Source organism: Pelmatolapia mariae, linkage group LG8 (genome assembly GCF_036321145.2).
Source record: "Pelmatolapia mariae isolate MD_Pm_ZW linkage group LG8, Pm_UMD_F_2, whole genome shotgun sequence".
Taxonomy (NCBI): Eukaryota; Metazoa; Chordata; class Actinopteri; order Cichliformes; family Cichlidae; genus Pelmatolapia; species Pelmatolapia mariae.
In genome coordinates, this window is record NC_086234.1 from 23,766,443 (window position 1) to 23,793,165 (window position 26,723).

Consider the following 26,723-nt stretch of genomic DNA (forward strand, 5'->3'; position numbering starts at 1 on the left):
GCTCACTGATGGCCACCTCTGTTCTTAAAAAGAGAAACTAGCTGTCAACAGGGTTAAACCACTGAGGAGGAGGCCATTCTTAAAATGTATTCAAACATTAATTTCCACTCTTGTAAGTGAACTCATACGTAATAAATCACATCCTTACTCTTGTCTGTACACAGATTGTTCTCTGCGACAGTCTTAAGCCATCTGGTTTGACGAGTAGTCTAGCCTACTGTTGACATGACTCACCTTAACTTGTGCTACCGGTAGATCGTGTTTTTAGCATTCACAGCTATCAGATTGGCACATATGGGCAAAGTAGTTACTGTTTTGTGTAATGTATTGTGTTGTAGGCTACAGATTTATTGTAAACAAAACAGGTTGGAGGAGAGATACACCGGAGCCCTATAAACACTGTTTATGGAGTAATCAAGTTAAGATAAAGTTATTCTGTTAAATGTAAGTTTTGCATAGAGGGGTTACTATTTGTGTAGCATTTTAGATGAGATGTTAGCAGCCTATAAAAGACAGATTTGAAATGCTTTGTTCTATATGAACAGTGACCACAAAACAGAAACAGAAACAAAATATTTATTTAACTTTTTTTTATTAGACTTTTGATGTTGCAAAGCTGACTATAACACAAAAATGCATAGGTTTTTGAAGGACTTGACTTCAGGTTGATTATCTAGCCTTGGCCAGACCCAACATATTCTGGCCTCTGTTGTAGATGGAATAATACTGTCTGAGGAAGACATCGCCCAGGATCCACATGTTGCCACCTGTAGCACTGAAGCCTGTGATACAGTTATTATACTGAACCTGGGACAGAGATGTAACAGGAGAATTTCAAATTTCAGAAATCTGCTTCTCTTTTTGTACAGAAGTCAGAAAATAAAAATTAAATTAGGAAAGAATGCTTACCTGATAGACATAGGCAGAGGTTGGGAGAGTGAACTGCTGTCCATTGATGTTGAAGGTCACATCAGGCATTTGACCGATGTTGTTGCAGTTGACAATGTACTAATAGAAAAGGCAGTGATGCAAGAAAGGAATAGAAAATAATCTGGTTTTAAGTAATGTAAAGTTTACTATTTGTTGGAAATAATACTGCAGTGTGTCAGACAAGAAGATTCACATAATTCATGTCTACATGCAAAATTTGACAGCAGCCTGCTAAGTTAACCAACTATCCAAACAACAGGAAACACGGATAGCCTGAAAACGAGCTTAAACATACGATGATTATGAGTTTTACAGACCAAGTGGTACCAAATGTTTTAGCACTAACCTCTCCATTCTGGCAACTTGCTCCCAGCCAGGCATTGATGTTGTCAATGTCGCTCTGAGGTCCAACAATCATAGAGGTTCCAGTGTCCACAATAGCCTGACAGCCACCATTACAAGCTACAGCCTGACCATTACCAGAAACACTGTAATGGACAACACAGTATGCATTAGGAAAGAAACTTCTTTGCCAATATAATGCTCTATAATGATTCTGAAATCAATATACGGCTGTAACTTTTGGTTTTACCTGTCAACTGTGATCTGCCAGTACAGTTCACTGGAGAGAGGAATCCAGGTGATGGAACCAGAGTAGTGATTGGTATCAACACCACCAAAGGTCACCACACTGCCTCGCTGATTGTTACTACAAAAGAGTTTAACCAATGGGGAAACTAGGAATCAGTTTCTGCCTAAATACAAAGTGATATATGAGGCATCTATACATAATTTCAAATGTCAGGTAGAACGCTGCATAGTACTTACGAGCTCAGATACACGGAGAAGAGGTTCTGGTTGATCAGGCCGGCATTCATCATGTTGTCAAACACAGGTGTTGCACTGGAGAGAGACAGGCTTGGGTAGGCCAGACCAAATATACCGTCAGCCTGCATGTTCTGCATGAAGGGGGCCTCAGTTTGGCTCAAACCAAAGATCTGGTTTGTCACAGCCAGACCACCAACCTGGCAACCAAGGATGAAGCCAGTATTGAAAACCACTGAAGTACTGTATAAGGTACTTGCAACTTGAGTATTTCTATTGCATGCATTAATTTTCATTCATATTCCATTCTTTTTTCTTTTTTCTTTTTTTTATCTCCAATAACCCCATTCTTTTGCTTTTTATATTATAATGACATTTTGTAGTATTACCTTTTAGGCAACAGTTACCTTTTAGGCAACTGTAGTTGCCTAAAATTTTGTAGGGATTATGACAGTTTTGTTTTTTTCATCTTTACATTTACTGTTAAACAGATAAATCTTTATTTTCTGCTTGTTTTGAAATTCTTCCCGTCACAGTGTCATATCCCAAGATGCCAGTCATGCTGCCAGTGCCATATGTGAGACTGAGAGGTCCGCCATTTTGTCTGTATGTGCTGCTCCTACGAGGGTCAAACTTGGCGTGGTTGTCTAAAAACACAGTATGGTTAATGGTTAAATTCTGTACCTTGTATTACTTACCATCTCAATGGTAAATCCATCCCTTTATCCATCCACTTTTTACCAGCAATCAACAAGTGATTGGTGCCTTCGCAATCACCAAGTCCCAAGCCACCTGAGAAATATAGAGGAGGAGGAGGCCCTCTTCTCATTCTGGCTGGACATGGTAGGACATGCCCCAAACATCTTACCTAGCCCTCCTGTTGTGTTCGGGTCAGATCTCACTGATTTACAAATTAAAAAACTCATAAATATTGTGTTTACATCAGATTGCCTCAAGGCCTTATGACATCCACCACACTATGCACTTGAACATATAAAAGTGATGAGCACCTCTTTCATTTAATTTTGAGTGTTTTAATCAACTTTGTTACATCTGTGGTGTTCCCAGTCAAAAGTGACTGCCATAGAAAATCAATGGGAATTAACTAAGGGAGAACCCATCTAACCTTCAAAGGAAATTGATTCTCACTGTTTGTGTCATTGTAAACGAGTGACCTCATCACCAGACAATGGGATTGAGGACATCATTAAAGTGTTCCTTCCACCGTCTGACTTTGTCCTCAGATGAGGTAACCATCATCCTGGTCACACTACTAGTGTGAGTAGAGTACCACTTTCCCCTCCTGTGTCATATGACAGTTTTCCAGAATTTCTTTGAGCCTGACTGATAGTCTTGTTCCATGATCCCACCAAACTCTTCCCACAGTTGAGCTTTTGTTTCAGCTACTGCAAGAGCGACATTCAGCTTGGCCTGGCAGTCAGCTGCCACTGAAGTCCCACGGGCTAACAAAGCCCAGCAAGACTCCTTCTCAGGCTGATGGCTCCCTTCACCTGCAGTGTCTACCACTGTGCACTTTCAAACATCAAACCGGTTTGAGCCTAAATAATAACACATAAAAACCATCCTAAGTGTATCACTCACCAGTGGTTATCGCATATAAGGAGATAAAAAGATCAAAAATCATATGGTTTATGAATAATTTATATGTCTATAGTCAGGGATTAAGGTGTTTTTTTCCTTTCTTTGGAAATAACGCTGCAAGGAGTGCAGATGTCCTTGTGTGAGCATCTAGTTAATTTTTCAATTCAATTCAATTCAATTTTATTTATATAGCGCCAAATCACAACAAAAGTCGCCTCAGAGAAAAACCCAACAATCACATCATATGACCCCCTATGAGCAAGCACTTTGGCGACAGTGGGAAGGAAAAACTCCCTTTTAACAGGAAGAAACCTCCGGCAGAACCAGGCTCAGGGAGGGGCGGGGCCATCTGCTGCGACCGGTTGGGGTGAAAGAAGGAAAACAGGATAAAGACATGCTGTGGAAGAGAGACAGAGATTAATAACAGATATGATTCCATGCAGAGAGGTCTATTAACACATAGTGAGTGAGAAGGTGACTGGAAAGGAAAAACTCGATGCATCATGGGAATCCCCGGCAGCCTACGTCTATTGCAGCATAACTAAGGGAGGATTCAGGGTCACCTGGTCCAGCCCTAACTATATGCTTTAGCAAAAAGGAAAGTTTTAGCTACAGAGGAGGAGCAAGAATAAAGGAAGTAATGTTTTTCAAGTGCCAGGTCATTATGTGTGCCTATGCCAAGAGGCACACATATTACTATTCGTCGGATTTATTATTATTATGTGTGCCTATGCCAAGAGGCACACATATTACTATTCGTCGGATTTATTATTATTATTATGTGTGCCTATGCCAAGAGGCACACATATTACTATTCGTCGGATTTATTATTATTATTATGTGTGCCTATGCCAAGAGGCACACATATTACTATTCGTCGGATTTATTATTATTATTATTATTATTATTATTATTATTATTCTTCAGTTTCCGCCTGAAATTTTGCAGCGAATCTCGCCTCGCAGTTTTGAGACAAGCTTCATATATGTTACCTCATTTTGTGCGGCTGGATCAGGAATGGTGTGCTATGACTTTTGGTGTTTATGACTATTATAGTTTTTTAAATATTAATATTTTAGTGAAAATTTTCCCGCGCTTCTCTGCCAAACAGTTTTGACAATAGGGTTACATATGTTAGATCATTTTGTGCGGCTGGAGCTGGACTAGTATGGTATACACTTTTGGTGTTTATGACTTTTATAGTTTTTTAAATATTAATATTTTAGTGCAAATTTAGAAAGATTCTTCTTTTGGCGCCATAGAAACAGACTTCATTTGTGGTGTGTTGGCTCCATCTTTTGGTCCCACTGATACAAATTTCAAACTTCATTTGTGGTGTGTTGGCTCTCTCTAGTGGTATGCCGGGAGTAGTACGGCCTGTCTACCCTTATTTGGATTACCGTAATGATGACAATATCAACGGTGCGCACAGCGTCGCTGCTTTCAGGAGCCATTGGAATTTTTAAGGTTGCGCAAATCATTCAATAGTTACGGTAATGCTTGGTGGAAAACTCAATATCCCACAATTCATAGCACGCCTCTGCCGAGTCAAACAATGGCGGCCATCACTTAGTTTTTATTTTCCTCTTAATACTGTTTCTAGGTCACAAAATAAACTTTTAAGATATTTTCAGGCGAGAATATAGGTGTGTAAACTTCAAATATCTGCTCATTTTGTCAAAACATCCCATATTAGCGACAATGTTCTGACGATGTCGTTTCTGCTTGAGGCTAGCTGGCTAGTGTGGCTAGCGCCGCTTTGCTAACAAGCTACAGCCGGCCTGGATGACAGTGAGAGCGGCTTACTCTGGTTTCACACCCGGTCCTTCGTAAAGTCTCGTGGTCACAGCTGGACTTATTTTAAATAAATAAATGATTTATTTATTTATTCATTTTAGTAACGGTATAAACAGTGAAAGGTGGTGGATTGGCCAGATGTAAACTTCAAATATGTGCTCGTGTTACCAAGACATCCAATATTAGCTCTGATGGTTTCGGTGCCTGCAAAGAGCTAGACAGCTAGCTAGCTAACTGGCTGTCTTTTTGACTCAGGGTCATAGCTGGACTTATTTTTCGTTTTTATGAGCCGATGAGGGTTTTTTTTTAGTAACGGTACAAACAGTGAAAGGCGGTGGATTGTCCAGATGCTGGTCGATGTGGAAAAAATAACTGAGTTGTTTGGTGGTCGCTGACGCGGAGCTACAACCGAGGGCAGCTATCCACCGGTGTGTGTCAGACAGAGCATGCAGGGAACGAGGCGGCGAGGCGACCGCCGATCAACCGGTGGTAGATCGTGGATCAGGGAAACCGAAGGCAGGAGAAGCAGGCGGCTGCCGGTCAGAGCGTGAGGTGAACTGAATTTCAGGTAAGAAGTTATGAACTGCACTCTATTTGGGTCAGATATAAACCGAGTTTAGGTGTAATTTATTTTCGTTGTGCTGACTTTTTACAATCAGTTATAATAACTTGTACTGCGTGCTAGCTAGCACGACGGAGTTTCTATACAGCTGTGTGCGCGCTAAGTTACTGATGTTGAACTTTATGACAGCCTCCCCTGTCATTCTCTCGCCTGTTCAAACTTCAGTCATGAAACTGATCAATGATCGGCTTTTCTCTCTTGTTTGTTTATCGCGCTAAACAACAGCAGCACGTTTAAGCTTGATCAGCTGTTGTTAGAATTCATTTGATTTTAATTTCTAGTATCAGCTGATGTTTGCTGGAGCCACAGCTGTAGAAGCGGCTGGTGGAAACCAGGAGATGACCTTACCGAATCATCAGAGCTGAACTGGTGATGGAGAAACAGGTTTACCTTTTTTTTAGGTGACATGAATGAGTTGAAGGGAAGTTATGAACTGTTTCTGAGAGAAATAAACACCAAGCTCCTTTTTTATTTAGCTGACAGCTGGTAACTGTGCAGGGGCGGATCTAGCAAAGCTTTTGCCAGGGGGCCAGGTAGGGCATCTTACAACCAAAGTTTGTATAATAATACACAAGATTGTCTGTAGACCATTGTTAATCATTCAGAACACTGTGTAAAAATAACAAAAAACAAAAAGTGAATGCAAAAGTGCATAAATATTTATTTTACGTGATTGATGTGTGTGGCGGGGCGTGGTCTGCAGTGCCGCTGCAGGGGAGGTGGACCCACCTGAGCGGCATCTGCAATCACGCCTCTCTGGCGTAGTCTGTGCTCTCTCGGCTGTTTTTTGGGTGTGTGTCAGGCTGTGAGTTGAAAAGCTACAGCCGGCTGTGTGGGTACACCAACTATGTGTGAAAAGTGGTCCATAACGTAATGCTTCAAAGCGTGTTCATGCAAACATTGTCGGGTCTGCCGTGGTACAATGGGACTTCTGCTCATGAAACTATGTGCACAGCGTCTGCAAATCGGGGCTGTACAAAGTCACTTCATCTTTACCCAAAATTGTAAGCTGTCATCTGTGAGGTGCGAGCGGTGTTTGTTTTTACCATAGTTCATGGTGGAGAATGGCTGCTCTGCTGAGTTTTGCTCTCTGTAGCTGTATGAATGGCAAACTACACTGTTTACCAGCGGCATAGGCACACTTAAAATTTCTTCTGAAATTTTCGCTTTCTAGTTATTATTATTATTCTTCAGTTTCCGCCTGAAATTTTGCAGCGAATCTCGCCTCGCAGTTTTGAGACAAGCTTCATATATGTTACCTCATTTTGTGCGGCTGGATCAGGAATGGTGTGCTATGACTTTTGGTGTTTATGACTATTATAGTTTTTTAAATATTAATATTTTAGTGAAAATTTTCCCGCGCTTCTCTGCCAAACAGTTTTGACAATAGGGTTACATATGTTAGATCATTTTGTGCGGCTGGAGCTGGACTAGTATGGTATACACTTTTGGTGTTTATGACTTTTATAGTTTTTTAAATATTAATATTTTAGTGCAAATTTAGAAAGATTCTTCTTTTGGCGCCATAGAAACAGACTTCATTTGTGGTGTGTTGGCTCCATCTTTTGGTCCCACTGATACAAATTTCAAACTTCATTTGTGGTGTGTTGGCTCTCTCTAGTGGTATGCCGGGAGTAGTACGGCCTGTCTACCCTTATTTGGATTACCGTAATGATGACAATATCAACGGTGCGCACAGCGTCGCTGCTTTCAGGAGCCATTGGAATTTTTAAGGTTGCGCAAATCATTCAATAGTTACGGTAATGCTTGGTGGAAAACTCAATATCCCACAATTCATAGCACGCCTCTGCCGAGTCAAACAATGGCGGCCATCACTTAGTTTTTATTTTCCTCTTAATACTGTTTCTAGGTCACAAAATAAACTTTTAAGATATTTTCAGGCGAGAATATAGGTGTGTAAACTTCAAATATCTGCTCATTTTGTCAAAACATCCCATATTAGCGACAATGTTCTGACGATGTCGTTTCTGCTTGAGGCTAGCTGGCTAGTGTGGCTAGCGCGGCTTTGCTAACAAGCTACAGCCGGCCTGGATGACAGTGAGAGCGGCTTACTCTGGTTTCACACCCGGTCCTTCGTAAAGTCTCGTGGTCACAGCTGGACTTATTTTAAATAAATAAATGATTTATTTATTTATTCATTTTAGTAACGGCATAAACAGTGAAAGGTGGTGGATTGGCCAGATGTAAACTTCAAATATGTGCTCGTGTTACCAAGACATCCCATATTAGCTCTGATGGTTTCGGTGCCTGCAAAGAGCTAGACAGCTAGCTAGCTAACTGGCTGTCTTTTTGACTCAGGGTCATAGCTGGACTTATTTTTCGTTTTTATGAGCCGATGAGGGGTTTTTTTTAGTAACGGTACAAACAGTGAAAGGCGGTGGATTGTCCAGATGCTGGTCGATGTGGAAAAAATAACTGAGTTGTTTGGTGGTCGCTGACGCGGAGCTACAACCGAGGGCAGCTATCCACCGGTGTGTGTCAGACAGAGCATGCAGGGAACGAGGCGGTGAGGCGACCGCCGATCAACCGGTGGTAGATCGTGGATCAGGGAAACCGAAGGCAGGAGAAGCAGGCGGCTGCCGGTCAGAGCGTGAGGTGAACTGAATTTCAGGTAAGAAGTTATGAACTGCACTCTATTTGGGTCAGATATAAACCGAGTTTAGGTGTAGTTTGGTGGAAACCAGGAGATGACCTTACCGAATCATCAGAGCTGAACTGGTGATGGAGAAACAGGTTTACCTTTTTTTTAGGTGACATGAATGAGTTGAAGGGAAGTTATGAACTGTTTCTGAGAGAAATAAACACCAAGCTCCTTTTTTATTTAGCTGACAGCTGGTAACTGTGCAGGGGCGGATCTAGCAAAGCTTTTGCCAGGGGGCCAGGTAGGGCATCTTACAACCAAAGTTTGTATAATAATACACAAGATTGGCTGTAGACCATTGTTAATCATTCAGAACACTGTGTAAAAATAACAAAAAACAAAAAGTGAATGCAAAAGTGCATAAATATTTATTTTACGTGATTGATGTGTGTGGCGGGGCGTGGTCTGCAGTGCCGCTGCAGGGGAGGTGGACCCACCTGAGCGGCATCTGCAATCACGCCTCTCTGGCGTAGTCTGTGCTCTCTCGGCTGTTTTTTGGGTGTGTGTCAGGCTGTGAGTTGAAAAGCTACAGCCGGCTGTGTGGGTACACCAACCATGTGTGAAAAGTGGTCCATAACGTAATGCTTCAAAGCGTGTTCATGCAAACATTGTCGGGTCTGCCGTGGTACAATGGGACTTCTGCTCATGAAACTATGTGCACAGCGTCTGCAAATCGGGGCTGTACAAAGTCACTTCATCTTTACCCAAAATTGTAAGCTGTCATCTGTGAGGTGCGAGCGGTGTTTGTTTTTACCATAGTTCATGGTGGAGAATGGCTGCTCTGCTGAGTTTTGCTCTCTGTAGCTGTATGAATGGCAAACTACACTGTTTACCAGCGGCATAGGCACACTTAAAATTTCTTCTGAAATTTTCGCTTTCTAGTTATTATTGTGTGGATGCCCTCAAAGGGCTTCCACACTATTGAGTTCCTGTTTCTCTTTATTGTGTGGATGCCCTCAAAGGGCTTCCACACTATTGAGTTCCTGTTTCTCTTTATTCTTTATACTTTATTCTGGTTGCTTCCGTACGTTTTTTGCCGTTTAACTACTTCCTCAGTTTTCAGCCGATTTTCTCAGTTCAAACTCTAAACTGTTCTGCTCTTTCTGCTAATGGTTGCTATGACTTTTGGTGTTTATTACTATTATACTTTTTAAAATATTACACTTTTTTCCTTTTTTTTGTCCCATTGAAATGAATGGAAATCTTCTGAAATTCTGCTAAAACTTGCTTGTTTTTGAAACGTAACTACTTCCTCATACTTTCACCCAGAAACTCCATTCAAACTTTAAAATGTTCTCAGATTATTGGGCTATTCCTGTATGATTCAGCTTTTTCAGATCTTCTACCGTTTTAATCTTATACCTCTTTAAGTTTTCAGTTGCAAAATTGTGATTTTTCAGAAAATACATGCATTGTTATGGTTGCTATGCAATTAACTCAGAGTGTGCACTTGTCCTTTCTGAATTTTCTCTTCATGTCTGAACAACTTCTTGCTACTCGCTCAATTTCCACTCAACCCCCACAAATTTTACATCAAAACGTAGGTATTTTTGCTGGCTTTCAGACAATGTCACTATCATTGTTGTGGGACTTATAGATTCTTTGCAAATCTCCTCAGAGTAACATAAAGTCTCAAAACTCTCTATAGAAAGTCATAGGAGAGTTTGTTCAAAATCAGCACTGGATTTCTCTAATGAGAGGCATTTTCAAATCGTCATATCTCCTTAATGAAACAAAGTTGAGACATGAGGCTTGTGCCAATTTATCTTCAGACATCCCTGATGCTCACAATTCAAGAATTTTTTCCTCACCTATTACCGTTTGGCCATGAATTACACTTGTTTGAGTGTAGGAATTTTGTCCCTCGCTCAGATTTCTTCAGGTTTCAAAATCTGGAAATGAGGCACTTTTTTCTCTCGTCATATCTTTTTGATGGATTTCAACAGAGACCTGAAAATTTCCATGACTGTTCACCAAAGCCTGCTGTTTCTTACGGTGAAAGAATGATTTTGATGGTCCATATAGATTTAGAGTTACAAAACGTTGTTTGAGGGCAAGTCAAGGCAGTTTTGCTTCGCCTCTACTCAGTTACAGTGTATTACAAGTCATATATCTTCAATAATTTATATTTTATCTCTGAATTATGAAGACCTGCAGATTCCCCCATCTCTTCTGAACAAAACGGTGTCAGAATGAGCATTGTAGCCCCTACGGTTAGGAAATTATGGCCATTTGTTCGAGGGGAATCCTGAATGTGAGAAATACACTGAAGAAAACCCATAGCTCTCTCTGTGTCTGTGTGTGTAAGTGCTGATTACAGCAGGTGCAGCCAATTTAGCTGACCTAGATATACCAAGCCCAGACTCTCAACAGCCCCTGTACACTTTGCTCTCTGTGTATGTGTGTGTGTATCAATATTTCTCCCATGTTAAAGTATTACTCCTCCATAATAGTATTTCTGCTAAATCAAAGTACTTCTACTACATCTCAGTACTTCTGCTAAATCATAGTATTTTTGAAAATTCATGGTGTTTGTGCCAAATCATGGTTTTGGGGCAAAACCATAATATTTATTTTATGTTATAGTATTACTACTAAGTGGAGGAATGTCTGTTATGTTATTGCATATTTGCTGAATACAGTATATCTGCCAAATCATAGTATTTATCCCAAATCATAGTATTTATGCAAAATTGCAGTATTTCTGCTAAAAAGCAGAAATAGTACGTTTTAGCAGAAATTTTTGTCAAAAGATATTATTTATGTTAAAACATAGTATTTCTGCTAAATCATAGTATTTCTGCCAAATCATAGTATTTGTACTAAGTCATAGTACTTGTGCCAAATCATAGTATTTGTACCCAATCATAGAATTTCTGCCATATCATCATATTTGTGCCAAATCATGGTATTTTTTTGCCAAATCATGGTATTTGTGCCAAATCATGTTATTTGTGCCCAATTAAAATTTCTGTTATGTTATAGTATTACTACTAAGTCGTAGAATTTCTGTTATGTTATAGTATATCTCCTGATTATAGTATATGTGCCAAATCATAGTATTTATAGCAAATCATAGTATTTGTGCCCAAACATAGTATTTCTGCCAAATTGTAGTATTCCTTCAAAATCATAGTATTACTGCAATTTCATAGTATTTGAGCAAAATTGTAGTATTTGTGGAAAAACATATTGTCTGTTAAATCACAGTATATGTGTTATGTTATAGTATTACTAATAAGGCATAGCATTTCTACCTAATCATAGTATTCCTTCAAAATCATAGTATTACTGCAATTTCATAGTATTTGAGCAAAATCATAGTATATGTGCAAAAACATACTATTTCTGCAAAATCACAGTATATCTGTTATGTTAAAGTATTACTACTAAGTCACAGTATTTCTGCCAATTAGTAGTATTTCTACTAAATCATGGTACTTGTGCCAAATCACAGTATTTCTGCCACATTGTGCTAGTTGTGCAAAAACATAGACTGTCTGCAAAATCATAGTATATCTATTATGTTATAGTATTATTACTAAGTCGTAGACTCTCTATTTTGTTATAGTATATCTGCTGAATACAGTGTATGTGCCAAATCATAGTATTTATAGCAAATCATAGTATTTGTGCTAAAACATAGTATTTCTGCCACATTATAGTATTTGTGTAAAACCAGAATGTCTGCAAAATCATCATATATCTGTTATGTTATAGTATTACTACTAAGGCATAATATTTCTGGAAAATCATAGTATTTCAACTAAATAACAGTATTTCTGCCAAATCATAGTATTTGTTTCAAATCATGGCATCTGAACCAAATCATAGTATTTGTGCCAAAACATTGTATTTGAACAAAGTCATAATATCTTTTCTAAATCATAGTATTTCAATCAAATCTCAGTAGTTGTGCTAAAACGCAGTATTATTGCCAAATCATAGTATTTCTGCCAAATTATAGTATTTGTACCCAATCATAGTATTTGTGCCATATCATCGCATTTGTCAGTTCAACTTATTTAACTCTTCTCAACAGCCCAACACCTCTTCTTCACCCCGTTTCAACAGAATTGTGAGTTTTTTCACTCCTTTTCAGCACAAATCCCAGCTTTTTCAGGTGTTTTCAACAGAAATCTCTTTTTTAGCAGACATTCTGCTGATTCACCTGTTTTCAGTGCAACGTTCTACTTCTTTACCTCTTTTCAGTAGAAATTCTGCTGATTCACCTATTTTAAGCAGAATTTTCAGCCTTTCACCTCTTATCAGTACAAATCGCAGTATCTTCTGCTCATTTCAGAAGAAACCTCTTCACCTCTTTTCAGTACAAATGTGGACTTCTTTACCTCTTTTAAGCAGAATCTTTGCCTTTTCACCTCTTTTCAGCAAAAGTTTCTGTTTTTTCACCTGTTTTCAGCAAAAATTTTCAGTTTCTTTACTGCCATACAATTTTTGCAGCTTTTCATCTTTTTCAGTCATTTTCAGCAGACAGCTTCAGCGTTCCGGCATCCACACAGCATTTTCGCAGGAAATGCAAATTTTTCTAGTTCTTTATACTTTATTCTGGTTGCTTCCGTACGTTTTTTGCCGTTTAACTACTTCCTCAGTTTTCAGCCGATTTTCTCAGTTCAAACTCTATACTGTTCTGCTCTTTCTGCTAATGTTTGCTATGACTTTTGGTGTTTATTACTATTATACTTTTTAAAATATTAAGCTTTTTTCCTTTTTTTTTTGTCCCATTGAAATGAATGGAAATCTTCAGAAATTCTGCTAAAACTTGCTTGTTTTTGAAACTTAACTGCTTCCTCATACTTTCACCTAGAAACTCCATTCAAACTTTAAAATGTTCTCAGATTATTGGGCTATTCCTGTATTATTCAGCTTTTTCAGATCTTTTACCATTTTAATCTTATACCTCTTTAAGTTTTCAGTTGCAAAATTGTGATTTTTCAGAAAATACATGCGTTGTTATGGTTGCTATGCAATTAACTCAGAGTGTGCACTTGTCCTTTCTGAATTTTCTCTTCATGTCTGAACAACTTCTTGCTACTCGCTCAATTTCCACTCAACCCCCACAAATTATACATCAAAATGTAGGTATTTTTGCTGGCTTTCAGAAAATGTCACTATCATTCTTGTGGGATTTACAGATTTTTTGCAAATCTCCTCAGAGCAACACAAAGACTGAAAACTCTCCATAGAAAGTCAATGGAGAGCTTAATCAAAATCACCGCTGAATTTTTCTAATGAGAGGCATTTTCAAATCGTCATATCTCCTTAACGAAACAAAGTTGAGACATGAGGCTTGTGCCAATATATCTTCAGACTCTCCTGATGCTCACAATTCAAGAGTATTTTCCTCACCTATTACCGTTTGGCCATGAATTACATTTGTTTGAGGATAGGAAATTTGTCTCTCGCTCAGATCTCTTCAGATTTCAAACTCTGGAAATGAGGCACTTTTTTCTCTCGTCATATCTTTTTGATGGATTTCAACAGAGAACTGAAAATTCCCATGACTGTTCACCAAAGCCTGCTGTTTCTTACGGTGAAAGAATGATTTTGATGGTCCATATAGATTTAGAGTTACAAAATGTTGTTTGAGGGCAAGTCAAGGCAGTTTTGCTTTGCCTCTACTCAGTTACAGTGTATTACAAGTCATATATCTTCAATAATTTATATCTTATCTCTGAATTATGAAGACCTGCAGATTCCCCCATCTCTTCTGAACAAAACGCTGTCAGAATGAGCGTTCTAGCCCCTACGGTTAGGAAATTATGGCCATTTGTTCAACGGGAGTCCTGAATGTGAGAAATACACTGAAGAAGACTCATGCTTCTCTCTGTGTCTGTGTGTGTAAGGGCTGATTACAGCAGGTGCAGCCAATTTAACTGACCTAGATATACCAAGCCCAGACTCTTAACAGCCACTGTTCCCTTTAGGCTCTGTGTATGTGTGTGTGTATCAATATTTCTCCCATGTTAAAGTATTACTCCTCCATAATAGTATTTCTGCTAAATCAAAGTACTTCTACTACATCTTAGTACTTTTGCTCAATCATAGTAATTCTGGGTAATCATAGTATCTTTGCCAAATCATGGTATTTGTGCCAAATCATGGTTTTTGTGTCAAATCATGACATTTCTGATATGGTTTAGTATTACTAGTAGGTGGAGGTATTTCTGTTATGTTATAGTATATGTGCTGAATATAGTATATCTGCCAAATCATAGTATTTATCCCAAATCATAGTATTTATGCAAAATTGCAGTATTTCTGCTAAAAAGCAGAAATAGTACCTTTTAGCAGAAATTTCTGTCAAAAGATATTATTTATGTTAAAACATAGTATTTCTGCTAAATCATAGTATTTCTGCCAAATCATAGTATTTGTACTAAATCATAGTACTTCTGCCAAATCACAGTATTTGTACCCAATCATAGTATTTCTGCCATATTATTATATTTGTGCCAAATCATGGTATTTTTTTGCCAAATCATGGTATTTGTGCCAGATCATGATATTTGTGGCCAATTGAAATTTCTGTTATGTTATAGTATTACTACTGATTATAGTATATGTGGCAAATCATAGTATTTATAGCAAATCATAGTATTTCTGCCCAAACATAGTATTTCTTGCCAAATTGTAGTATTTGTGCAAAAACATACTATGTCTGCAAAATCACAGTATATCTGTTATGTTATAGTATTAGTACTAAGGCATAGTATTTCTACCAAATCATAGTATTCCTTCAAAATCATAGTATTACTGCAATTTCATAGTATTTGAGCGAAATCGTAGTATTTGTGCAAAAACATATTGTCTGTTAAATCACAGTATATCTGTTATGTCATAGTATTACTACTAAGGCATAGTATTTCTACCTAATCATGGTATTCCTTCAAAATCATAGTATTACTGCAATTTCATAGTATTTGAGCAAAATCGTAGTATATGTGCAAAAACATACTATGTCTGCTAAATCACAGTATATCTGTTATGTTAAATATTACTAGTAAGTCACAGTATTTCTGCCAATTCGTAGTATTTGTACTAAATCATGGTACTTGTGCCAAATCATAGTATTTTTTGCAAATCATAGTATTTCAATCAAATCTCAGTAGTTGTGCTGAAACGCAGTATTATTGCCAAATCAATAATACTGCGTACTGCACATTCAGGGGAATCCTGAATGTGAGAAATACACTGAAGAAAACCCATAGCTCTCTCTGTGTCTGTGTGTGTAAGTGCTGATTACAGCAGGTGCAGCCAATTTAGCTGACCTAGATATACCAAGCACAGACTCTTAACAGCCCCTGTACACTTTGCTCTCTGTGTATGTGTGTCTGTGTGTATCAGTATTACTCCTCCACAATAGTATTTGTGCTAAATCAAAGTACTTCTACTACATCTTAGTACTTCTGCTCAATCACAGTATTTCTGCTAAATCATAGTATTTTTGAAAAATCATGGTATTTGTGCCAAATCATGGTTTTGGGGCCAAACCAATAATATTTATTTCATGTTATGAGGTTACTACTAAGTGGAGGAATGTCTGTTATGTTATAGTATATGTGCTGAATATAGTATATCTGCCAAATCATAGTATTTATCCCAAATCATAGTATTTATGCAAAATTACAGTACTTCTGCTAAAAAGCAGAAATAGTACCTTTTAGCAGAAATTTCTGTCAAAAGATATTATTTATATTAAAACATAGTATTTCTGCTAAATCATACCATTTGTGCCAAATCATAGTATTTGTACTAAGTCATAGTACTTGTTCCAAATCACAGTATTTGTACCCAATCATAGTATTTCTGCCATATCATCGTATTTGTGCCAAATCATGGTATTTTTTTGCCAAATCATGGTATTTGTGCCAAATCATGTTATTTGTGCCCAATTAAAATTTCTGTTACAATATAGTATTACTACTAATGCATAGTATTTCTACCAAATCATAGAAATCATTCAAAATCATAGTATTACTGCAATTTCATAGTATTTGAGCAAAATCGTAGTATATGTGCAAAAACATACTATGTCTGCAAAATCCCAGTATATCTGTTATGTTATAGTATTACTACTAAGGCATAGTATTTCTACCAAATCATTGTATTCCTTCTAAATCATAGTATTACTGCAATTTCATAGTATTTGAGCAAAATCGTAGTATTTGTGAAAAAAACATACTATGTCTGCAAAATCACAGTATATCTGTTATGTTATAGTATTACTACAAAGGCATAGTATTTCTGCCAATAAGAGTATTTGTACTAAATCATAGTACTTGTGCCAAATCATAGTATTCCTTCAAAATCATAGTATTACTGCAATTTCATAGTATTTGAGCGAAATCGTATTATTCGTGCAAAAACATATTGTCTGTTAAATCACAGTATATGTGTTATGTTATAGTATTACTACTAAGGCATAGTATTTCTACCAAATCATAGTATTCCTTCAAAACCATAGTATTACTGCAATTTCATAGTATTTGAGCGAAATCGTAGCATATGTGCAAAAACATACCATGTCTGCAAAATCACAGTATATCTGTTATGTTATAGTATTACTACTAAGTCACAGTATTTCTGCCAGTTCGTAGTATTTGTACTAAATCATACTACTCGTGCCAAATCATAGTATTTGTTGCAAATCATAGCATTCAAATCAAAATATAGTATTTGTACCAAAGCATTGTATTTGTACGAAGTACAGTATTTCTGCCAAATCATAGAATTACTGCAATTTCATAGTATTTTGAGGAATCCCTTTTGTTATAGTATTACTTCTAAGTCATAGTATTTGTACTGAAACATAGTATTTCTGCCAAATCTTAGTATTACTGCTATTTCATAGTATTTGAGTGAAATTACAGTGTTTCTGCAAAAACATTGTATTTCTGCTAAATCATAGTATTTCTCTCATCTTAAAGTACTCAATTATAGTATTTGTGCCAAAGTTTAGTATTGCTGCCAAATCATATTATGTCTGCTAAATCATAGTGTCTGCCAAATCATAATATTTGTGCCTAAGCGCAGCATTTGTACCAAAACATAGTATTGCTGCTATATCATAGTATTTGAGCCAAATCATAGTATATGTCCTAAAACATAGTATTACTGCCAAATTATAGTATTTGTCCTAAATCATAGTATTTCAACAAAATCACAGTATTTCTGCTATGTTATAGTATTTGTGCTTGTAGAAAAACCTGTGTTATTGTGAGCTACATTACCCAGCAGCCTCTGAGCAGTGAGGGAATTCATGGGATTCATAGATGGTCTTCCTTCGTTCCTGGGCTAACGATTGAGGAGAGAGCTGCTGGGAAGGGGAGCAAATAGCCCATCCTGTATTTGTTGGGGATGGTGTGTGTCATATAAGCGTGAGTTAATGTTCCATGCTTAAGATGTTTACCCTGCTCCTTGTGTGTACTGGTTTTAGTTACCTTTAGCGTATGTGCTAGTTAGCGATAGCTATGGCAGCCCAGTTATTTGATTGTTTTTTGCTTGTTCCTGCTTTGTTTGTTCCCCCTGCAAATTTATGTGAATTTGTACACTGTAATATCGCTGTATTACGTAGTGGCTAAGTAGGAGGCTGACTGTTACTAAGTGCATCAGTGTACATAGGTCATCTGTTGTGTTGGAGTGCCCTCTTGTGGCGCCTTTTGGGTAGTGCCTTAGTAAACGTGAACACTGCAAAAAAGTGGTATCAGACTGGTTTGTAGTGGAGGAATTTGTTGCCAGTTTCTTTCATCTTTAATCTGTATTCATGTTGTAATGTAGTAACTTTTGTGGCACAAATACCACAATATGGCAGAAATACTATGTTTTGGCACAAATACTTTGATTTGCTATACTTTAGCTTCTTTACCCCTTTTCAGCAAAATTTTCATTTTTTTCAACCCTTTTCAGCACAAATTCCAGCTTTTTTTGGCTGTTTTCAGAAAAAAAAGCTCTTTTCAGCAGAAACTCTGCTCATTCACCTCTTTTCAGCACAACGTTCTGCTTCTTTGCCTCTTTTCTGCAGAAATTCTGTTGATTCACCTCTTTTCTGCAAAATTGTCATCCTTTTCGCCTCTTATCAGCACAATTCTCAGCAGCTTCTGATAATTTCAGCAGAATTGTCAGTCTATCCACCTTTTCTTTGTGAGAATGAGTTTGGCTTGAGACAAGGAGGACCAGGTTCAAATCCTGCTCATGGTAAAATTACTTTTCAGCAAAAATTTCTCTGTCTTTACCCCTTTTCAGTACAATATTTGGCTTTTCACCACTTTTCAGCACAAATTTGTGCTTCTTGACCTGTTTTCAGCAGAATTTTCAGTTCTTCACCGCCATACAATTTTTTGCAACTTTTCATCTTTTTCAGCTATTTTCAGCAGACAGCTTCGGCGTTAAGGCATCCACACAGCATTTTCGCAGGAAATGCAAATTTTTCTAGTTATTATTATTATTATTATTCTTCAGTTTCCGCCTGAAATTTTGCAGCGAATCTCGCCTCGCAGTTTTGAGACAAGCTTCATATATGTTACCTCATTTTGTGCGGCTGGATCAGGAATGGTGTGCTATGACTTTTGGTGTTTATGACTATTATAGTTTTTTAAATATTAATATTTTAGTGAAAATTTTCCCGCGCTTCTCTGCCAAACAGTTTTGACAATAGGGTTACATATGTTAGATCATTTTGTGCGGCTGGAGCTGGACTAGTATGGTATACACTTTTGGTGTTTATGACTTTTATAGTTTTTTAAATATTAATATTTTAGTGCAAATTTAGAAAGATTCTTCTTTTGGCGCCATAGAAACAGACTTCATTTGTGGTGTGTTGGCTCCATCTTTTGGTCCCACTGATACAAATTTCAAACTTCATTTGTGGTGTGTTGGCTCTCTCTAGTGGTATGCCGGGAGTAGTACGGCCTGTCTACCCTTATTTGGATTACCGTAATGATGACAATATCAACGGTGCGCACAGCGTCGCTGCTTTCAGGAGCCATTGGAATTTTTAAGGTTGCGCAAATCATTCAATAGTTACGGTAATGCTTGGTGGAAAACTCAATATCCCACAATTCATAGCACGCCTCTGCCGAGTCAAACAATGGCGGCCATCACTTAGTTTTTATTTTCCTCTTAATACTGTTTCTAGGTCACAAAATAAACTTTTAAGATATTTTCAGGCGAGAATATAGGTGTGTAAACTTCAAATATCTGCTCATTTTGTCAAAACATCCCATATTAGCGACAATGTTCTGACGATGTCGTTTCTGCTTGAGGCTAGCTGGCTAGTGTGGCTAGCGCGGCTTTGCTAACAAGCTACAGCCGGCCTGGATGACAGTGAGAGCGGCTTACTCTGGTTTCACACCCGGTCCTTCGTAAAGTCTCGTGGTCACAGCTGGACTTATTTTAAATAAATAAATGATTTATTTATTTATTCATTTTAGTAACGGTATAAACAGTGAAAGGTGGTGGATTGGCCAGATGTAAACTTCAAATATGTGCTCGTGTTACCAAGACATCCCATATTAGCTCTGATGGTTTCGGTGCCTGCAAAGAGCTAGACAGCTAGCTAGCTAACTGGCTGTCTTTTTGACTCAGGGTCATAGCTGGACTTATTTTTCGTTTTTATGAGCCGATGAGGGTTTTTTTTTAGTAACGGTACAAACAGTGAAAGGCGGTGGATTGTCCAGATGCTGGTCGATGTGGAAAAAATAACTGAGTTGTTTGGTGGTCGCTGACGCGGAGCTACAACCGAGGGCAGCTATCCACCGGTGTGTGTCAGACAGAGCATGCAGGGAACGAGGCGGCGAGGCGACCGCCGATCAACCGGTGGTAGATCGTGGATCAGGGAAACCGAAGGCAGGAGAAGCAGGCGGCTGCCGGTCAGAGCGTGAGGTGAACTGAATTTCAGGTAAGAAGTTATGAACTGCACTCTATTTGGGTCAGATATAAACCGAGTTTAGGTGTAATTTATTTTCGTTGTGCTGACTTTTTACAATCAGTTATAATAACTTGTACTGCGTGCTAGCTAGCACGACGGAGTTTCTATACAGCTGTGTGCGCGCTAAGTTACTGATGTTGAACTTTATGACAGCCTCCCCTGTCATTCTCTCGCCTGTTCAAACTTCAGTCATGAAACTGATCAATGATCGGCTTTTCTCTCTTGTTTGTTTATTGCGCTAAACAACAGCAGCACATTTAAGCTTGATCAGCTGTTGTTAGAATTCATTTGATTTTAATTTCTAGTATCAGCTGATGTTTGCTGGAGCCACAGCTGTAGAAGCGGCTGGTGGAAACCAGGAGATGACCTTACCGAATCATCAGAGCTGAACTGGTGATGGAGAAACAGGTTTACCTTTTTTTTAGGTGACATGAATGAGTTGAAGGGAAGTTATGAACTGTTTCTGAGAGAAATAAACACCAAGCTCCTTTTTTATTTAGCTGACAGCTGGTAACTGTGCAGGGGCGGATCTAGCAAAGCTTTTGCCAGGGGGCCAGGTAGGGCATCTTACAACCAAAGTTTGTATAATAATACACAAGATTGTCTGTAGACCATTGTTAATCATTCAGAACACTGTGTAAAAATAACAAAAAACAAAAAGTGAATGCAAAAGTGCATAAATATTTATTTTACGTGATTGATGTGTGTGGCGGGGCGTGGTCTGCAGTGCCGCTGCAGGGGAGGTGGACCCACCTGAGCGGCATCTGCAATCACGCCTCTCTGGCGTAGTCTGTGCTCTCTCGGCTGTTTTTTGGGTGTGTGTCAGGCTGTGAGTTGAAAAGCTACAGCCGGCTGTGTGGGTACACCAACTATGTGTGAAAAGTGGTCCATAACGTAATGCTTCAAAGCGTGTTCATGCAAACATTGTCGGGTCTGCCGTGGTACAATGGGACTTCTGCTCATGAAACTATGTGCACAGCGTCTGCAAATCGGGGCTGTACAAAGTCACTTCATCTTTACCCAAAATTGTAAGCTGTCATCTGTGAGGTGCGAGCGGTGTTTGTTTTTACCATAGTTCATGGTGGAGAATGGCTGCTCTGCTGAGTTTTGCTCTCTGTAGCTGTATGAATGGCAAACTACACTGTTTACCAGCGGCATAGGCACACTTAAAATTTCTTCTGAAATTTTCGCTTTCTAGTTATTATTATTATTCTTCAGTTTCCGCCTGAAATTTTGCAGCGAATCTCGCCTCGCAGTTTTGAGACAAGCTTCATATATGTTACCTCATTTTGTGCGGCTGGATCAGGAATGGTGTGCTATGACTTTTGGTGTTTATGACTATTATAGTTTTTTAAATATTAATATTTTAGTGAAAATTTTCCCGCGCTTCTCTGCCAAACAGTTTTGACAATAGGGTTACATATGTTAGATCATTTTGTGCGGCTGGAGCTGGACTAGTATGGTATACACTTTTGGTGTTTATGACTTTTATAGTTTTTTAAATATTAATATTTTAGTGCAAATTTAGAAAGATTCTTCTTTTGGCGCCATAGAAACAGACTTCATTTGTGGTGTGTTGGCTCCATCTTTTGGTCCCACTGATACAAATTTCAAACTTCATTTGTGGTGTGTTGGCTCTCTCTAGTGGTATGCCGGGAGTAGTACGGCCTGTCTACCCTTATTTGGATTACCGTAATGATGACAATATCAACGGTGCGCACAGCGTCGCTGCTTTCAGGAGCCATTGGAATTTTTAAGGTTGCGCAAATCATTCAATAGTTACGGTAATGCTTGGTGGAAAACTCAATATCCCACAATTCATAGCACGCCTCTGCCGAGTCAAACAATGGCGGCCATCACTTAGTTTTTATTTTCCTCTTAATACTGTTTCTAGGTCACAAAATAAACTTTTAAGATATTTTCAGGCGAGAATATAGGTGTGTAAACTTCAAATATCTGCTCATTTTGTCAAAACATCCCATATTAGCGACAATGTTCTGACGATGTCGTTTCTGCTTGAGGCTAGCTGGCTAGTGTGGCTAGCGCGGCTTTGCTAACAAGCTACAGCCGGCCTGGATGACAGTGAGAGCGGCTTACTCTGGTTTCACACCCGGTCCTTCGTAAAGTCTCGTGGTCACAGCTGGACTTATTTTAAATAAATAAATGATTTATTTATTTATTCATTTTAGTAACGGCATAAACAGTGAAAGGTGGTGGATTGGCCAGATGTAAACTTCAAATATGTGCTCGTGTTACCAAGACATCCCATATTAGCTCTGATGGTTTCGGTGCCTGCAAAGAGCTAGACAGCTAGCTAGCTAACTGGCTGTCTTTTTGACTCAGGGTCATAGCTGGACTTATTTTTCGTTTTTATGAGCCGATGAGGGGTTTTTTTTAGTAACGGTACAAACAGTGAAAGGCGGTGGATTGTCCAGATGCTGGTCGATGTGGAAAAAATAACTGAGTTGTTTGGTGGTCGCTGACGCGGAGCTACAACCGAGGGCAGCTATCCACCGGTGTGTGTCAGACAGAGCATGCAGGGAACGAGGCGGTGAGGCGACCGCCGATCAACCGGTGGTAGATCGTGGATCAGGGAAACCGAAGGCAGGAGAAGCAGGCGGCTGCCGGTCAGAGCGTGAGGTGAACTGAATTTCAGGTAAGAAGTTATGAACTGCACTCTATTTGGGTCAGATATAAACCGAGTTTAGGTGTAGTTTGGTGGAAACCAGGAGATGACCTTACCGAATCATCAGAGCTGAACTGGTGATGGAGAAACAGGTTTACCTTTTTTTTAGGTGACATGAATGAGTTGAAGGGAAGTTATGAACTGTTTCTGAGAGAAATAAACACCAAGCTCCTTTTTTATTTAGCTGACAGCTGGTAACTGTGCAGGGGCGGATCTAGCAAAGCTTTTGCCAGGGGGCCAGGTAGGGCATCTTACAACCAAAGTTTGTATAATAATACACAAGATTGGCTGTAGACCATTGTTAATCATTCAGAACACTGTGTAAAAATAACAAAAAACAAAAAGTGAATGCAAAAGTGCATAAATATTTATTTTACGTGATTGATGTGTGTGGCGGGGCGTGGTCTGCAGTGCCGCTGCAGGGGAGGTGGACCCACCTGAGCGGCATCTGCAATCACGCCTCTCTGGCGTAGTCTGTGCTCTCTCGGCTGTTTTTTGGGTGTGTGTCAGGCTGTGAGTTGAAAAGCTACAGCCGGCTGTGTGGGTACACCAACCATGTGTGAAAAGTGGTCCATAACGTAATGCTTCAAAGCGTGTTCATGCAAACATTGTCGGGTCTGCCGTGGTACAATGGGACTTCTGCTCATGAAACTATGTGCACAGCGTCTGCAAATCGGGGCTGTACAAAGTCACTTCATCTTTACCCAAAATTGTAAGCTGTCATCTGTGAGGTGCGAGCGGTGTTTGTTTTTACCATAGTTCATGGTGGAGAATGGCTGCTCTGCTGAGTTTTGCTCTCTGTAGCTGTATGAATGGCAAACTACACTGTTTACCAGCGGCATAGGCACACTTAAAATTTCTTCTGAAATTTTCGCTTTCTAGTTTTAAATGCAATGTTTCTGTCAGCTCAACAAACATCAGTAAACACACAAACTATTTGTGTGCCATTCTTTGCATATTGTGTCTGCTAGCTAAAGATATAGCTGCTGTATTGTCAAGGAAGAGAAGAAAACAAGAGCTAACTTCACTGAGAGACGGAGAAAGGTGTAAAAAGATTGGACACAAGAGGAAGAAGAAAGGTTATATTAAGAAGTAAGAACTGCTCAGCGGCATTTGATAAACTGAAAACGTAAAACTTAAACGTCCTAATTTTTAAATCCTATATTTGATCTGTATTTTGTGAAATTATGATTTTTCAAATTGACCTCACACTGAGGTATACTAACTTTGTGCTATTTAAAGGTTGCATTAAAAAACTCCACAGCTTTGCTTGCTTTACTGTGAGGAATTTATTGTAAAGAGCAGTGTTTTGGACCAGTGCACAGTGGCTGTCATGTTCATGTTCAGAGTTAGATTACATTAAGAGTAGCAGAGATTAATTTGAATTTAAGGTAATGGTTCTTAGATTTATTCACTGAATTCCACTTTATACTGTGTGTAGTACAAAGACAGATACTATCAGTGCAGGTGATGGAGATCAGCCAGGACAACTCATGAAACGTCTGCTTATATATTGATGAATTCAGTTGTATGACTCCACAAAGAGCAGTAAACCTCAGAGCAGCAGCAAGTCAGCTGATCACAGAAAATCAACTGGATTAACATCTCTACTAGAGCTGAGTTATGATTCTTTTCCCCACGCCGAGCAATTACATTTTTCAGCTGATTCCCACATTAAACCTGAGTGTAGACATTCTGTTTAGGTGTGGAGGCAAAGTCATTCTCTACAATGTAGGTAATAAAGATTCGAGCTAATTTTAAAAATTCTACTTTTTTTCTCTGCTCATGTTCTACATAATTGATTCAATCCGAGTACATTTATTAGAAATAAAATTTAGACTGACTACCAATATAATTTTACTAGATTAACAAAGCATGAGGTTCAGTAAGCTTTGCACAGAGATAGTTGGCAGAAACTCAGCCAAATGATAAGCCAATTACAAGGATGATAATCAACCTGAATACTGTCATGGTGGTGCGTCCACTTATGGAACGTATTCCGCACCCTCATGCTTGAGCATAGTGTTTGTTATATTCAAACTATGGGTAGCGCAAAAGTCCAATAACTGAACACTCATGTTCAGATCAGGCAGGCCATTCCACCCAATTACAACCCTGAACTCCCACACCGGCACCAACAACAGTCAGGACCCATTCTCCAACCTGAAAATGCAGGGACTCTAAGGTTTTTACAATCAGTTTTTTGTCTTCGTGTGGAAATACATTATGTAATCATAGATTCACATACTGCAGGCTGCACTGTTGCAGTAGATGGATACCCACAGGTTAGATGAGCCAGTATCAAAGATGACTTTAAAGGACTGAGGTGGAGTTCCAATTGAGATGACTCCATAGTAAGACAGCTGGAGATGAAGAAGAGGAGACAACACGATTACTCTCAAGACATTTGTCAAAGCTCTGTGTTCAAGCTTTAGCTGCTGTTACTCACACCAGCATCGTTGGTCATGGATTCAGGGCCCACAGCAAAGCTCCTATCAAACTTGGCCATGGGATTGTATGGGTACTTTTGCCTATACTCCTCCCATAGACCCTGTTCCTCCAAGACCTCCCTTGCACTCTTGCCCTTTTCCAGAGGGATCCTAGGAGTCATCAAAGGGAGCTAATTACATTTTGCTCATTAGGCCACATTTTAAAAAAAGTTTTTATTTAGCTGTGAACAGGTCTTTTTACACATTAACATCCTCTTAAAACTCTCTATTTATATATCAGTATGTAGATGCTACTTTTATTTCAAGAGACCTGACACTTCAAGAGTCATATATGTAATCGTTTTAGAGAGGCATGTGAACTTGGTTGGTTGTAGGAAAATTGAAAAAACAAGAAAGGAAAAACAACAACAACAACAACAAAGAAAGACAGTACATGGATGAATTACAGTCTGTCTGACTTACTGGACGAGGCACTCAGACAGTGCCACCATGGCAAACACAGCAAACGCCAACTTCATTGTTTCGATTTTGCCGTCAACTGCAGTAGAAAATAATGCAAATTAGAACAACAGAAGACTTTACATCTGTAATATAATAATAGACTTATAACTCTGTGGATTAACTTGTCTCTAGACTCTAAAACATGAATGCTCAGAGATGAATGTGGATTCCCTTTTATACAGATGAAGTGATTTTTTTTAATATAATGGAGCGATAAGTAAATGCACACATGCAAAATCCAACTGTTTGTTGAATGGTCTTTTAGCATGACTTGAATTTTATTGTAAAAGGCCAAAATTACTGACCTACATCCTTTTCACACAATGGTACTTAGAGCTACTGAGTAAGCCACAGGATAGTGAATTATTATTAAAACAACTGTCACATTTTACAGACCTGAAAAGCAGCACTGATACTTTTAAAGTTTTATTATCAAATAGAATTCATTTTGAATTATTTTAAAGGTAAAACAACATATAGAGATTGTGTGTGAAAAAATCATCACATCACTAAGTGAACTTAATTTTGAGAGTCATGTATTTGTGTCAGAAACTACTATTATATCTATGAGCTTTTATTTCGAATTATATATTTTATTTTAAAGGTGAAACGAGGTGTAGTGTGACCTCTGTAATTCCCTTTACTTTGGTCTCCACTCTGCCCTTCTTCATAGATTGCAGCTTGCCCAGAATGCTGTGGCA

The 26,723-nt window shown here is 38.6% G+C and overlaps 1 protein-coding gene across 1 annotated transcript; it reads right to left on the reverse strand.

The window, feature by feature from the left end:
• Nucleotides 1-669: 669 nt before the first annotated feature.
• Nucleotides 670-26,039, reverse strand: LOC134633276 (pepsin A-like). The gene is made up of 9 exons (XM_063482153.1): nucleotides 25,984-26,039; nucleotides 25,521-25,671; nucleotides 25,320-25,434; nucleotides 2,290-2,402; nucleotides 1,759-1,955; nucleotides 1,523-1,639; nucleotides 1,277-1,418; nucleotides 910-1,008; nucleotides 670-807 (listed from the first exon to the last, which is right to left on the reverse strand). Exons 1-9 carry the CDS (start codon nucleotides 26,037-26,039, stop codon nucleotides 670-672), a joined length of 1,128 nt encoding a protein of 375 aa, XP_063338223.1.
• Nucleotides 26,040-26,723: the final 684 nt, after the last annotated feature.